General features: G+C 33.8%; 1 protein-coding gene across 4 annotated transcripts in view; it reads right to left on the bottom strand.

The window, feature by feature from the left end:
- FMN2 (formin 2) overlaps positions 1-17,228 on the bottom strand; it is a 177,009-nt gene that overhangs the window by 107,807 nt on the left and 51,974 nt on the right. For 2 of the 4 annotated variants that reach the window (XM_051783770.1, XM_051783772.1), the window contains exons 5-6: positions 13,829-13,890; positions 1,246-1,278 (exon numbers count right to left, since the gene is read on the bottom strand). In XM_051783770.1, coding sequence (XP_051639730.1) covers positions 1,246-1,278; positions 13,829-13,890 — 95 coding nt within the window. The remainder of the gene's footprint in view (positions 1-1,245; positions 1,279-13,828; positions 13,891-17,228) is intronic. The other 2 variants (XM_051783771.1, XM_051783773.1) reach the window with 1 other exon arrangement.

Genomic DNA, 17,228 nt, shown 5'->3' with positions numbered 1-17,228 from the left:
TCAGTTCTTCAAAAAGCAACATTATCAAAGGGACTGTGTTGCTCGGATCATTAAGGCCACACACCGATTTTCAGCTGAGATCAAATCCAGTTTCCCTAGACTGTAATTCTCCTAAGCTCCCATTTTACACTGTAAGAACACTCCAGTAAGGGTTTTATGAGAGATACAGCAAATTCGTTTCTGCCATAAACAAACTGAAGCCAACAGGATTAAGCACAATATTCAATGGCTCTGAAGAGATTTGCCTTAATGATGGCTGATCTCAGAACAGTTCACTGCTATAAAAACTCATTTACTCAGGAGATTGGATTCAACTTTTAACAAGAAAAAGTAGTAATTCTTGAATACTGAAAATCTACCTAACTACAGGAAAAACCTAGAATTCTCTGTTCTACAAGACAATTTACCCTGCAAATAATTATATTTCTCTCAAGAAAAGAAGTAATTTTTAAAGTTTAAAAAAATGGACAATCAAGTGAGATGAATTAGCAATTCAGACAAGAAATGAAAATGTACTGATTAATTAAAGGGACTGTTTATCCCATGCCCTAAGAAACAGTTTTTCTGTTGTCCTCAAGACATAGCGTTTCAAACAACCTGGTGTTTTTCTGCTGTGTTGTACCTAAAGATAACCAACATATCCAGGTTTTCACAGAAACAGCATATTATGAACAAACAAGACTTAGATGTGAATGAAGATATATTTATCCAGAGGAAATTATGTACTTTAATTTATTTGGTTTAAAAATCAAAGAAACTAAAAGCAAAAAACCCCACAACAAACAAACAAACAAGGTAACACTATCTATGTGTTTCAGTAATTATTTTAGACAGAGATACTTTTCATTTTGACTATTAAGATGCCCTCAGAGCAGTTTAATTAGATTTCTGCCTTTCCCCTAGTTTAAAGTCTACCTCTAGATCAGAAAGGACTGTATCAAACAAATGAAAGTCACAGAATGCTTCCACTATCCTCAACAAGAAAGGAAATTTAAACTATATATAAATCCAATTGGAAAAGAAAATCATACCATTTTCTTAGAAGAATAAGCAAGGGAATACTTAATTTTTCAAACATGTGAAAGATGGTCAAAAAGCTCTTGACAAGGACCGGAAGACTGAGATTAATAAAATCACACATAATGAAAAGAAGTTTCATTTTCAATCCAGAGGACACTTCCACAGCAGAAACCTACAGGGTTTAAAAGAGTTATGAGGAAATTTTTTCTTGCCTAGAGTTCTTACCCAGGACCCAGGTACTGTGGGACAGTCTTCTTTCTGTAAAGAAAGAAAGAAAGGTGGATGCTTAACCCTTGCTTTATCTGTGTGACTTGAGTATGAAAGAGTGAGCAGGAAAAAAAAAATCAGAGGTGTATGGCTATAGAACAGCGCCCAGCATTTTTTAATCAGGTTGTACATGTTCCATGTGCAATGAGTTGGATGCTGAATCTGGGACTGATGTCCTCTTTGTGTTGCACTGATAGGTTTGTGTGTACACTGATCTGGGAATATTGGCTTTACTGGCTAAAGGCTGCACACTTCGATCTTCACGTGTACCAAAAGCTATTACATCCAATTCATTCCAATCTTGTCATGTTTTCCACATATGCATATCAGATGGCCAGCATAGAGCTGATCTGTATAGATAGAACATAACCAGGATCTTCAAACATGTGAAAGATCAGATTACAGCTGCCTCCTCTCTGGAGTCTGACAAGCTAGTCTATCAAATGAGCGACTGAAACCTACAGACCATTCTACAACTAAATTTCCAATCAGAAAAACCCCATATCTCTGAAAGTTAGACCTAGTCTATACATATAGACACACATATATGTGCATCTGTATTATATATTTATCTATGTCTTTCTCAGCTTTCATTCACTTATATACTTTACGAATAGCCATAATGTATCTTTTTCTTTGAAAATAAATGTAATGGCAGTTCTCAGCAGTAATTTTGGAATATTTGAAAAATAAAGGCATATTAGAGTTCAATTTTAGAAATTAATACCTTACACTATTACAAGCCCAAAAGCTGCATCAGCAGTTTGTTAATTTTCAGCAATTTGTCACTTACTGTCATGAAATTACCTCTTTGGGTGGAATTCATATTTAGATGATAGGATTATATTTGGATTGATTATTTTTTAAAACCTTAACTTTTTAATTTCTCTACATCAGAACTCATGAATTAGAGTCTATGCTGCTACCTAGTTGCAAGAACACTCAGGAAATGAAGCATACAGTTAAACAAGATAAAGATGTACAAAATAAGACCCCTCAGGTCTTCCAGGAAGTGAGCACCTGGGAATACCTGGTGGTACAAGCAGTGTACAGTTACTTGGAAGGATGCTCTTTCCAACAGCTTTGTTAATAAATGCCCTTTTTCTACGCGAAGTGAAACATTTTTGAACGCGCACGCTCACCGAATGGCACAAAGTAGAGCCACAGAAAGAATTTAATTCAGTCAGAGAAATGTGATCTCTATTCAGGTTTCTCTCTTTAAAGCTGTCTCATTTTCAAAGCTACTTCTTGCAACTGCAGATCAACCTTAAGAAAAGGAGACACAACATTTAACAGGCATTTTTTTAGTGCTACAGTGATTGTCAAATGAGAAGTACTGGTGGAGACTTGATTTGCGTTCAAGCAAAATAGCATCCATCTAATTAATTCTCATGTATCACTTAGCTCATTGCAGCATTTTAGTTTTACAGCAGTTGAAGCTGAGTCAAAAGTTGGCAAACTTGCCAATAGCATTAGGGAGAACTGCTGAAGATTAGAATGAGTATTGGATACTGGTTTCTTCCTCAGACTACCTTTTTGTGAGAAGTTTCTACTTTATTGAAGTTGTACATATGGGGACAAAGGATACACATTTTCACAATAGTCCATGTTTCTTCCTCCAAGCATAAAGAAACGTGATGCACAGCTCCCCAGTATAGCTCTGAGCAAGTAAGACCTGAAACAAAAACACTGTAGTGCATTGCCCTGCCTGAACTCATAAACTTTATTTGGTGGATGCCAGAGAATCTCCCACTCAGTGACACACTGCAAGAGATGGATTATACCAGCCTGCAATGTGCTGGCGTCAGGACTGTGTAACTCTTCCTAAACTAAAGAGCTGAGACATGTCTAATGAACCAAGTGGTTTTGTCATAACCTATCATGGGTGACAAAAAAAACTACCAAACCATTACATGCAGAAATCAATAATTATTGAAATTCAAATAGTTCAAATAAACAAACACAGGCTTAGCAGGGAACATACACCCTTGAAGAAGCACTGCAAATGCCAACTTTTAAAGCTGGAGGTCAAAGGAAAAAGTACTTTGTACAGATTAGATTATTGAAGTTTTTGTTCCTGAACAGTTTGAGTTCCTTATCCCTGGGCTAAGTGCATTTAGGAGGATAAGATATCAGTTCTTTACAGTACCCATTTTAATAAATAATAAAAACCCCAAATCAACTTGAGGTACATCAAAGATTGAAAGAGTTTTCTCTCTATAAAGTGTAACTCTTAACTTAACTGAAATAAAACCTTAGATTATCCCCACATTTTGCTACAATAGGAATCTAACAAGAATTTTTGTAGACTACAGAGAAGACAAGACAAAATAAAATCTCACAGAACCACTGACCACCCTAGGAGATACACAGAAGTCAAGTATAATGACTGCAGTCTTACATAATGCTACTTTTAGTCTGGACAAATAATTTTTTTCAGCCTGATTGTCCGGAAAATTTTAGACCTGTTTTATTTTAAAAAACACAACCAACCAAGAAAAAAAAAAGAACCACTCCCCTGCAAAAAAAACCCCAAACCAAAACAAAAACAAGTCAAAAGGCCTCTCTCAAATCTTGAAGGTTTCTGTCCTAGCATAGATTAAATTTCACTGTTAGAGAGACATGAAACAATACAGCAGTAAACAAGACTTGTAAAAAGGCTTATCCCTCCACATTGCCTCATTTAGCCCAGAAACTGCTTCAACTGTTCTATCACTCGTCCAGTGTAAAACAAGTATGCAAAAGACAATGGGTACTGAAAGAAAAAAAAAAAGTTGAACTTTATTAATTTTAATATAACCTTATTTTATCTGTTTATGGTGGTTTTTACATGTTGTGCTGTGGACTGCAAAGAGACTGCTAGAGTATGATTAGCTATGCAGATGAAGAGCTAACTAAAACCAAGCCACCTATGTCAGCAATCCAATAAGCAACAGGTACCCTGAGAGTCACAGATTTCCTTAAAAATTTGTATAAAAACTGTCTGAATTTATTTTCTCCTCCATATTTAGGCAGTTTATTGAAATACCTATCACATGATGTATCACTTACTGTGTTTGTTCTAAAGTATTTAAACTATGAATCTAAAATATTTGGTTAGTTTTCCTGTGTTTTCGGGCCAAGGCAACCATCTATTCTGTAAAAACACAAAATAAAATCTAGCATAGCTCAAACATTACTACATTGACATACTAGAAAAAGGCATTGAACTTTTTCACACCAGGTCTTTTCCTGATTTTCAATTCAGCTTGGAACTGAGCAGCAACGTGGAAAGTAGTCACTGTGTAAATTAACTCATTCTATTCTTATTTCTCTGTTTTTCACATACAAAAACCATACTAGTTTTTATACAAGAAATAACAGTAAGGATTCTATGACCTAAAATGTGAACATTAATAAACTAAACTTGAAGGACTTGGAACGCCTTTAATCTCCAGTAGTGGAGATCAAAAAAGCTAATGATTTTCTAGGTGAACTTTGCCACACCCTGATAAGCAACTGTCCAGAGCATGATACTTCTACGCACTGCTTGCCCTTTTTATCCAAGAGTTCAGCCAGACCACAAAATGGGAGGTTTACATGTTGCTTTTGTTTCAGGCTTCCAGCAGGGAATAAGCAGCAAAAAATATCCACAGTAAGAATAAATCTTTGTAGAAAGGGATAGTTAGTCTTCTCTACCCTGAAACATGAGCCTACTTCTCACAACAGAAAAACCTTGTGGAAATGGAATCAGAGCCTTCACAAATGCATCCATGAATATGCTGAAGGCAGGGGCCTGGAAGTCAGTCACCTTCTCTAACTCTTTGAAAGTGTGAAGGCTATATTAAAACTAAGGCTGTATCATTTTGGGTGAAAGAACCTTAAATAAAGTCAATCACAACCAAGCAACCAAAAACAAGATTTAGGTTTCGAGGGGTTATTCAAAACCTTTTTGGTATCATGGACATTAGAAAAAAGTAATGTCTCTTTTTAGGAAAAGTTTGAATATTGACAGCAAAAGTCAAACATTCAGCAATATGTAACAATTTTTATCAATAGTTTTGGGCTTCTTCTCTAAAGAATAAATACAAAGAAAAACTTGTATTCAAAAACAGAAAATGGAAAACAGAAAAAGAAAACAAGTGATTTTACTATTTTTATTTATTTATATCAATTTAAAATAGAAAACCTAGAGATAGCTATCTTTTGATCTAAATATAAGTAGAAGACAAAATGGTTAGTCTGTTTTATATCCAAGGATTTTAAATTATCCTCAGCTTTTCTTTTAAGTTCTCATTCAGGTATGGCAGTATATCATGGTTGTTTGTTTTGTTTTTAAATTATTTAGGATATTTCTAAGTAAAAGAAGTATTTATTCTTACTGAGAAAACCATTTCTTATCTTTCTTCTACCTAAAGGGTCCTGTGGAAATTCTCAGGATCAACACCAACAAAAGGTAGCACCTGATCTTTAATGCCAAGAGAATAGCATAAGGTCTCTCAAATAGCTTAAGTCCACTCGACAAATTAGATGTCCTGCTAGGAATGTCACAAGAAGAAATTTTCTTTTCATATACACATATGCACACAAACTTACATACATACACTTTTCATACTGCTCTCCTGTGTCTAATGTAATTTCTTCATCTGTTCTCTTCAATCTCTGTAGAATTCTTTTAAAAAATTTGAAAGGTAAATACTATAGTAGCAAAAATATTCTACATAATCCAAGTATAGTATGGTACCACGGAACATAAAAAAATCTCTTTGGTTTCACCTTGCTCCAAAATATGAGAGAAATTTCATATATAAATAATGAAACTTCCATTATAAATCATATTTTGGGAGAAGGGGAGTTTACAGGTTTTATCTGAAGTAGGATTTCTGTTTTAGAGAATTTAAGAAAAAACAAATTGCATTTTGACAATTGATGAATACAGCTCATATATATTTTGCTCTAACCAGGAATGCATAGTATGAGTATGCATAGTATGAATGGCATGAGTACTATCTCAATTTCTCAATTTTCATGAGTAAAACAAGTGAGGAGTCAGAGGAGAAGAGAGAAAACAATTTAAACAGAATTTTCAATAAGTATATGAATATCATGCTTTTCTATTCACTGCTCCCTCAGAGAAGCTACTGTACTCTGGTAGTATTTTACAAGAAGTTCACTGTAAAAGGCAAGAGAAGAAACATATTAGGGGTAAGAATCACACACAAGCACAGACAGAAAAGAGGTAATTCTTTCTATACAAGCCCTATCCCATAATTCTTTTTCAAGAGATGAAACTTTCTCATATTAGAGCCAAGGATTTTAAGTATCACCAAGTAATTCTAGTTAAAATAAATAAGTTTCTCAGTTTTACTCCCATTCTCCTTTTTTCCCCATCAGTGACAGAAGAAAAGGAAGTATGTAAATACTAAATTAACTTCCACTCAATAGAATTTGCAAGCACACTGTTCATGCACTATTATTGCCCAAATCTTCAAGCTGGTGCTACTTTTCCAAGAAGTTGTACCTAAAATGACAAAAAAAAAGCTTGTCTGGTTTTGTGTAAGTATAAAGCATACTTAAAATGGAAAAAGAAGAATGTCAATTATGATTACAGGGTGCAAAATTTATATTATATTCTGCCATATTCTCACAAAAGTCTTTGATGAAGAAGTTGTGACACTAGATGAATCACGAAAACTTGACCAGCAGTTTCCTGAGAATTTTAATCAATGCCGGAACATATGTCGTATTTGAATGAGGAGTAACTCACAGGAAATACATGTGCTTTTTGAGCACACATTTTCATCTCCTTTAGCTGTTATTGAAACAACACATCAGAAACATAGCAAGACTTACTGTTTTACCACTGACTAGACAAAACAGGAAGTATATATTAGCATTACCACGTACCCATACTCAGAGATGAGCTAAGTCCTGAGAAAAGAACCACCACACATCTAAGCTAACCTGGCTTGGATGAGGGTGTTGGTGGGAAAGGGTCTGTACATGACCCTAACGTCTACTTATGATCTCCTTATGTCTACTTAAACCTGAACTGTGCTATGATTTTTTGTGTATTTTGGCTCTATGATATATGGCATGCTACCTCAATTAAAGTGGAAAAACAAAATAAAGAGCCTTTAAAAGTGAAATGAGCACAGAAGTAAAACTTCATCTTGAAATTAATATGAAGACTACAGATTAGAAGAAAACAAATTTTAGTCTTACCACGATAAGGAGGAAGAGTGCAAAAATGTGCTATTGTCACTTCACTGAAAATAATACCAGTATGTCATTTCTTTTAAAGAGGCAAACATTTCAAGCAACACAATAGAAGTCAATCCAACTATTGTGAAGTTTGGATATAATACAAAATACTAACATTTGTTCTGAGAATTAAATGCTTTTATTTTTCTACTACACAGGCTTGACATACTATATTCCTTTATTTTTATTTAAATATGGAGTCTGTGATTTATATTTTATATTATGTCAATTAATTATGTCCAATGTACTTTTATCTCCCTCTTCTTTTTAACATCTCCCTAATAAAAACTAAATAGAAAATGGATTCAATATTGTTGTTGAAGAAATAAATTTCATATCCAAAAGAAAACTGACCTCTTTATTTAAATGATGGTAATTCAGCAGTAAAACTTTTCAATTATCACTACAAAGACAGTCATCCAGAAGGCTTGTAGACCAAACCAAATGTTTTCCCTTCACTGGTTTAAAAAACAAACAAACAAACAAAACAACTTAACTGTGACAGAATAGGGCTTTCTAAACTTTTAATGTTTCGGGCCTTTGTTATTATTTCTTACTTTTGGGACAGAGTCCCAAAAATTAGCTTTGAGAAATGTTCCAATTACTAAATTTTGCTTAGGTTAAACAGAGCAACTGTATGTACTTTTTATAGGCTAACTTATTGACTACCAGAAAACCACCACTTTGTACTAAAAAAAAAAAAATTAAAAAAATTGAATTCTTGCTCTAGGGTGTCTGCTGGACTGCCCTGCATTGATTTACAAGGGCCTTGCAGTCCATTCAAAAATCCTTAACTGCCATCTAGTGGTTGAGTAGGCCGACTTCCTTATGATGTCCTTCCGACTCTCTAGTTAAATACCTCTTCCCTTATTTTTATTATTTCTATTTGCTTTCTCATTCTTCCTTTCTGGCCTAAGAAACCTCGACATTATCAGATGACAGTATTTTAATTACAAGTTCAACTGCTAGTCATGTAGGAAGCAGAACTGACTGGAACAGACAATCTCTGCTTAAATTCTATTGAGGGTTCAATTAAGAGAATCTCACTTCTTGTTTTAAGAAGTTTAGTTAATTAACCTGCTACAGTTTTAGAAAATGAAAAATCTATTCATGTTTGTTAGATTTTCTGAAAACAAACCATAAAAGAAACCTGAAAATGGCAGAATGTTTCAACTGAAAAGTAACGTCTAATATTAAGAATCAAAGATTCCCATCAATAAAACTGGAAGCTTCTGCATAAAAACTATATTTCATGAACATAAAATACTTGATATGCACTTAAATTGTCCTGGAGTGAGTGAAGTTCCACAAAGGTTAGATTCCCCTTTACTACTTGAGCAAAATGCTCTGCATTTTAGCAGTTCCTGTGACCCTGGCAGTAAAGTTGTCTGTCAGGGTTCTATCACCTCTTGTTTCACACAAAGTTTGTTTCCTTTTTGTACATTTCTGGTAAAATATCATTTACTCTTAAGGCTAACAAGAAAACACTAGATATGCTTCCCGATATTCATCAGCTTAAAGCTAAGATACCCCAATTCTAATGTTACACATTGAACCTGCAATTAGAACGTGAGTTCCTCCACACCACATATTGCAAGTCTGGGTTTATTTTTTGCAAGATGAAAAGATAGATTTGTACATCTGAATTTTTTTTAGTTTTTTGTTTTCTGAAATTTGGGGATGCTGGCAAGGTGTTGCAGAAAGTTTACGTTGATACAGTTCTCCTTAAAAGAAGATATCCAAGTCTAGTCACTATTGTGGTTTATGTGGAAACTTCCAAGAACATTTACTTCTTTCATAATCCTTTCTTTCCTCAGTGACACAACCGTATATAGTAGATCCTTGTTAATATGTCATACATTTTTGTTGATTGCCTTTTTTTTTTTTTAACCTACATATGTAACTGTTTTGGCTGCTGAAATCTAAGACTTTGGAGGTCATATTTTTGTAGGAAAATAATTGTTTTAGGGTAGCAGTTCATTGCTTCTACAAGCCTTCTCTTCCCCCTTACAAAAAGTAACCTTTCAAATAGCAAAGGCATGGAAGAGGAGTCACACTTGTTCCCAGGTACTTTCTGAATAAATATCTCAAGAAAGAACATGTAAAATCAAGCAGTGTAAGAAGAGCAATAGCCATAGAACAGTTTGGTAGTTCATAAAGGAAGAATTCCCAATTTTCCTCAAACTCCTGTCGAACAGGTGTTCACTAGTCTTACCTACGGTTGGCCTCTACCCTGATGAAAACCATGTAATATCTAAATAAAACAGGTTTCACATCAGACTCCAAATCTGATAGTCTAAAAACAGGTTTATAAAATCTCCCTTTTTTATTTTATTCTTTTTTGTGTTTCACCATTTCAGCCAAATCTTTTATCTACCTTTCTTATCCTACTTTCACCTGTGAAGAATAATTTCTGAAATTTCATTTAAGAGAGAGTTTTGAGCAGCATGCGTGTTTCTGAGACAAATTCTAGTGGTGACATTTTATAATGAAAAGTTAATCCCAGTCCCACCAACGTTTTATACTTTCTAAATAGACCGATTATATTATATTTATCGTAAAGGATTTCAAAACCTTTTTTCTTGCATTACTAAGTGTCAAAGTTGGAACATTTCAAATGTCACTAAGCTATTACCCTAAGGAGTTACAATAATTCATAGTTAATGACTAGAGTAAGTAAAAAGGTCCCTGCTGAACGATTGAGAGAGGAATTACCAGTAAAGTGTGGTAGTTAGGAATACTCTAAAGAGACACTCCAAGAGTCAAACTTATGTTTTTATAAAGCAGGAAGTATCCTCACCATGGCAAAACCTGGCCTGTAATTTAATAAGACTAGCATTGTTTCCCTATGATATTGTTGGAAAGCACACCAATAAATCACGCAGTAGAAATCTGTCTTCAGCACCTGAGAACTGCCAAAATTTTGTCTGGCTGTTAGAGCCAGTGGAAGTACATGTTGTTCCAAAAATACATATAATTTTGGTTGAGATTTATTTGTTGGCTTAAATGTGGTGAACCAAACCAAAGTGAAAAACTGAGATGGAAACATGAGCATAAGATTTTTTTTGATAGCAAGCTTTTCTGATGTAAATATAGTTTAAATACTCAATGTAAAATATCTTATAAGCAAACTACTGGCAACTGGAACAATCTGGCAAAACCCCATCTCCTGAGACCAGGGACCACGCATCATCAATGGTATAAAGAAGGATTCATTACATCTGGATGCTAACTTTTAAATAAATGTAATGAGGGCTCTCTTCTTAAATTAATAGACAACCATTACAAATTATCAAAATTAGAAATTTCAAATAATTTTATAATAAGATGTATAACACAATAAGGAATTTAGGTGCCTTTCAAACAACTTTAGGTTTCTAGTCCTGTAATGTCCTACTACTAATTGAAGCTTAGTTTTCATGTACTTATTTTGCAATTAAAGGATATTTTTCCCCCCTTCTTCTTTTTACTATTTTTGCCTACCATATAAAGAAAATCAAGCTAATCTGAAAAGTGAGTTACAATGTAAGGAAAATTGATAAAGTAGCATAAAAGATCAGGGGTACAAAGCAAAGTGGAAATTTGCTCCTGTACAAAGTACATCTGTCAGGTCTAAAGATCAGGTTTGAAGCTGGAATTTCTAAATTAGGACATTCAGTTGTTCTCTTCTTCCTTCACTAAAAGAGCTGAGCCTAAAAAATTTTTCTCTGTTTGCACTGGGAAGACTAAGCAGACATTGTTGCTCTTTGGCATTTCAAAAACAGGACTTGAAATGGCTGCCAAGTTTTCTTATTTTGGCTCTGCTTAACAATTCCTGTACTAAAAGAAAGCTCAACCCCTCAAGCACAACAGATCCTCATTTCTTTCAGTTGTAATTTTTTTAAATTAGGTCTTTTTGACTCAAAAAAGCAGTCTTAAACTTTAGGATACTATGCTGCAAAACATGAAGATTATATCTAAAATTGTAAAGATAAGGAAATTGAGAGGATATATTTATAAATGTCCCTTCCATTGGCAAGAAAGTCTAGAATACGGGCTCTCTATGTTACTTGTGCTTTTAATGTAGAATTATTCTGAACTCTTTAGTTAACTACTTATCATAAATGAGACAATTTTTCTACATCACGTTACAGTTGTATTCATTTCTATGTCAACCATCTTCAATTATTTTAATAACATGTGGAAAATGTCTTTTCCCAGGAGAGAAAAGAGGGAGAGGAAAGAAGACTTGGCTGATCAATTTCTAATATTACAATAGAGCTTTCTTCCTTTTTATGTATCAAAAGAAAAAGAGAAAAATCACTACTGGGGTAACTTCATCCACTGCTTGCTTTTTTTCAGAAAGGAAAACTAGCTAGACAAATAAAAGAGGATATATCTCTAATAGAAATATGTCATAACATTTTATAACTTTAAAAATGTAAACATAACACCAAGAATTATCTGATTGCAGTAAAGGATTTACCTAAAAACATGATGGCCATCCTACTTTCTAGATATTTTTATAGATTGATACAGTTGGACATTGACGGATACATAGAATACTCTCAACTGCTTGAGACTGTACAGAAATAATTTGAACATATGACAACATGTTATACACACATATGATTCCTCAAATTATAAACTTCCACTCAGATTTTCAAAATGAAACAAAGATGACAACATAATATAGCAAAAACTTGAGATGACTTTCTGCAAGCAGGGTGATCCTGTTAGTTCTGCACTTTATTGATGAATAATAGTATAGAATGGAAGAAGTTCACATTACTGTCATAAGAGATCAACACTGAGCAAGAGAAATGGAAATCTCTAATAACACAAGCAAACACAATTCATAATTGTAATAGGCTAGTTTTAAAAATAACAAAAAACTCCCAACCTGAAGCAAATGTTATTTGTTCAAGAAATCACACAGTGCTCTAGTGCTGCTGATTTAACTTCATTCTCATATTAAATCTCATAATAATTATTTTTTTTTTTAGGTAAAATACCTAAGCATTCATAAACATATTTCAGTTATTATATTTCCAAAAAGAAAACCTTTCATATACATTGTGTCTTGCAATTAATTAAAATCTTAGAGACAGATTAAATATGCTCCTTACGTACAATAATTTTCTGGAAGTATAGGAAAAAGTACTTTTTCAAAGTAAATAGTAGAAACCATTGCTAGTGAGTAACAAATATAAAAATAGCATGGGACAGATATATTTTAGGTTGAACTTAAAAGACTGCAATATAGGATAACTTCATAATATTATTTTAATTAATGGGCTCTAGTTTTAAAATGTTCCTTACTATGGAGGTAGAAGAATTTAGGTAACCACCTAGAAGACCTACTTTAATGTTGTTTGGCAGTATAGAAGCCATAACGTTAATACACCTACTCTTCCCACACATGGCTCATAAAAGATGTGGGCAAGTCCAAATTAAATTTGCAAGTCTAATGATCAATAGTATACATTTACCTAGGCATTTTCACAAGTGCTGCTCAATGCAGTGATGCTTGAACCATCTTGTCACTAACAAAAAAAAAAACAAAAACCAAAAAAACCAACCACACCACACAGAAAAACAAACCCAGGAGAGGAAACAAGGAAGGGAGGAAACAAGAAAAGGCAAACGAGATTTCAAGAGCTTTTGGTCACTCCTTGTTTCAAACAAGTATTTCAGAAAAACATAACTTTGCCTCCTTTTAATGACTTGCAAAACAACTGAATGGTCTTATTACCTAGTAAGATAAGTCTAGCAGTTAGTTTTTTGAGGAAACAAATTTTGAAGTTCCTCAACCCCATCAAATTGCATCACCTTTAATGAAGTGACATATAGTGACATGCTAAAAAGATAAAACAGACTGTGCTTATCTTGCACAAGTTTAACCCAGACTGTCCCAGTATTATATCATCACTTATTTAAGTCCAGTGTGGCACCCTTACTACCACCTTTATAAGATGCAGCGGAGAGTCATAAAAAAAAAAATCTCTGACATTTATACTTACATGAACTTTTGTAGATTAGCTAATATAACCAGATCTTCTACTACTATTGCTTAGTAATGCATCAGACATAGTGTTAATTTACCTCTGTGTGAACAATAAAATTGTGTAAGAATCACCTTAGGCAGGCAGAAACCTTCAATCTCTGTACCAAAATACACCAAGGAGCATATAAAAAACTCCATGTTTTCATTCAGAACATTCAGTGCACAAAACTATTTCAAAAATGTCTGAAAGAAATACTGCTTTTGCACTCATTTTAAAAAATGATAGGTATAATATCTCTGTTAGAATCTTACCTGTACTCGCTGAACATCATCTATGCATTGCTTCTCTGTTTCTAGGACTGTAGATTTCAACTCTGAATTTGAAAAGAAGATACAGATTTTAAACTTCTATATTTAAAAAATTCATTTATCTTTAGAAAGACATATTAAAAAATTAATGAAAGGAGAGTAGAGTTAGAAAGAAAACAGTGCAAACTGTCCCAATTTCCAAATTATGTCTACAATCAATGGAACAGGTTATATGTATAAATAAAGTCAGGCTAAATTCAATTTGCAACGTATGTATTATGACACAATGTTAAATGTTACCATCTTAAACTTGAAAGAAGTCCATTTTGATTGATCGAAATTTCTGATTCAAAGAAAAAGATTTACTTATGGTTCTATTATACATATTCCACAGAAGGTCATGGGAAGGTTCTTATGATGTCCTTAAAACTGATGACTGTTGCCAGCTATGTTGCCTTTTTCATATCCTTCACTGGCCCTCTTCTGCCCTACCACAAATTTGAAATTTCCACAATGACACTGATAGTGATACAGATCTCAAAAGGGGCAGCAAAACAGGAGACACTCCACAATTAGATTCAGTTTCTTATTTTAAAACCAGAGTATTTTCTGACCTTAAAGAACCTTACTGTGCCTCAGTTTCCTTGCCTGATAGGAAATAATGAGAAAAAAACCAAATAAACAAACGACTCCACAGCAGCTACACAATGTAAAGATCTCTACCAAGTTTAGTAGCTACTGCTCGTGATGCCTCTTTACTGATCATAACCTAATTTTGTACTCATGACAAGAATAGAAATATTTTTGTTACATCTGCCCAGAGAATACATTGTGTTGTATCCTTCTCATATCTTTTAAAGGTACCACTATTCAACAGGGAAATATCTTGTCCATTTTCAGAAAGAGTGAAGCAGCTGTGATCCAGAACTTCTAGTTAGAAAAGGACACAGGGGAGGCCTCATTGCAGTCTACAACTTCCTCGTGAGGGGAAGAGAAGGGGCAGGCTCTGATCTCTTCTCTGTGGCGACCAGTGACGAGTCAAGGGAATGGCCTGAAGTTGTGTCAGGGGAGGTTTAGGTTGGACATTAGAAAAAGGTTCCTCACCCAGAGGGTGGTTGGGCACTAGAACAGGCTCCCCAGGAAAGTGGTCACAGCACCAAGCCTGACAGTTCAAGAAGAGTTTGGACAATACTCTCAGGCACATGGTGTGACTCTTGGGGATGGTCCTGTGCCAGGCCAGGAATTGGACTCAGTGATCCTGATGGGTTCCTTCCAACTCAGCATATTCTGTGATTCTGTTATTCATAATTCCTAGACATTTGACCTTCTCACAGCTGTCTGACAATCCCATCTGTTGGGAGGTGAGACATACAAGGGAGAAGTTTCATTGCCAATGTATATTATACTGCAATGCTACTCCTTGAAAATTAACAATCAATTTTTTTTTACCTGGATTTGGATAGGTTGCCATTTACAGGAAATAACTCATCATTTAGATTTTAAATTTCTCTGTGGTTGAGAGAAATTTTCATATTCATTTTATCTTTCCTCACAATAAGTTTATTGTTTGCTGATTTTCTACTACTAGACATTTACACACATGACAATATTTTCTATCATGCAAATTAGCGCAACTACCTCCCTTACTCAAAAGTACTTAAAAAAATACTAACAGACTGTTCCTATCTATTAGACTGTATTTAACAATTTGACAGATTTGTCTAGCTTATTTTTACCCCACATTTTTAGTTTTGTTCTAAAAAGGGTTTAATATAAGGTGAAGTCAGGGTGATATGAACAGTTAACTTCAAGGTTAGCTTGACAAAATTTAGCAAATACAATATATTCCCAGCAAACTAACAGCATTTCAGTTTTGTTAAGCAAAATGAAAAAAAAAAACTCAAACACTACCACCACAGTTGAAAAAAAAAAAAAAGAAAAAAAGACTAAGGAAAGGAAAAGAGTGCTATATGACAAACTTTTCCTTTAAACCAAACCAAACATTATTTTTTTGGTAACCTTTTTGGTTTTAGATTTTTTCTTTTAAAAAGACTAACTTCGATTTCAGGTTGTAAACCCACAGATATGTTTATTGTCCTGGGACTGTTTCATTTTGCAGAAGTTGCATAGTCTTTGAGTCTTTTCACAAGTAGTTAAAACAGTCACATGGGAGACAGGATGATTGGACTCTAGTTCCTGTTTATTTGCCTTTTCCTATATGTTAAGTAGAATAATGTCCACAGCAAAACATTAAACTAATTGGATTTCAAATACCCTGTTGAGTTTAGATTCAGGCAATGTGCTGAGATGTGAGAATGGTATACTGAAATGCCATAAGCAGTGTTGGGAAAGGATTTTGAATATTCAGATAGAAAATTAGTGGCATACACATTGATCTTCTTGGTGATGTTGACTCATTTTGTGCAAAACCTTCTCCGAATCCAGAAATGAAAAATGTTTTTGGCATAAGTATCTGCTGACTTGAACCCAAATTCACATTAGGTATTTCCAAACTTCACTTTTTAAATAAAGAGCCAACCTAAAAAAACCTCCCAAAATAAAAAACTAAAACAAATTTTAAAAAAACCAACCAAACAACAATCAACCTGACAAAAAAACCCTCAAAACAAAGAACTAAAACAAATTAAAAAAACCCCAAACAAACAACAATCAACCTGACAAAAAAACCCTCAAAACCTCCTGACCACTCTAATAGCCCTTTCCTCATGCCCAACAATACTCCACATGATACAGAGCATACAGCAAAAGCATTTAATACATACTATACTAAACAGATGATTAACCACTTTGCTAATTTAGGAAAGACTACCTAAGACCTTGCAGAATTTCATCTTGCCTTACTTAAAACTTGAAGGCCTACTATTGCCTTCATATTAATGTGCATAATAAAAACAAAGATTCTCTATATAAAAATATTCTGTTGCATTCCTTTCTCTATCAATATTTTCGTCTAAAACACATGTTTTTGTTTATGAACCATTGTTTCTAATGTTAATATTTTATCTGTTTAATCCAGACAGCAATAATTATATATAATACAAAATATAGCTACCCTACACACAATAATTTAAACCTTTTAAAAAAATGTTCATCCCCTACACCATTCAATGGTTCATATACATAAAATGGGAAAGATGTTTATCCTCAGGTTTCACATCACTCACTTCCAGGTTCTTCCAAATGGCAAGCATATGAACAATCAAAGAAAAGTTAAATTATCTATCTGAGTTTTATTCAGAATTACAATTTTTCCTTTTCCCTCCATGCCCTACACTGAAAAATCACACCTAAAATGTCAATAAATAAATATTAAGAACTATTTATGCTACATTTTGAAATAGTCAGAACATAGTTTGCCACTTTGTTTTTAACTCTATGTTCC

Source organism: Manacus candei, unplaced genomic scaffold, assembly GCF_025592945.1.
Source record: "Manacus candei isolate 608988 ecotype Guabito, Panama unplaced genomic scaffold, ASM2559294v1 h1tg000017l, whole genome shotgun sequence".
Classification (NCBI taxonomy): domain Eukaryota; kingdom Metazoa; phylum Chordata; class Aves; order Passeriformes; family Pipridae; genus Manacus; species Manacus candei.
The sequence above is the reverse complement of the archived record's forward strand: the minus strand, read 5'-3'. Positions and strand labels throughout refer to the sequence as shown.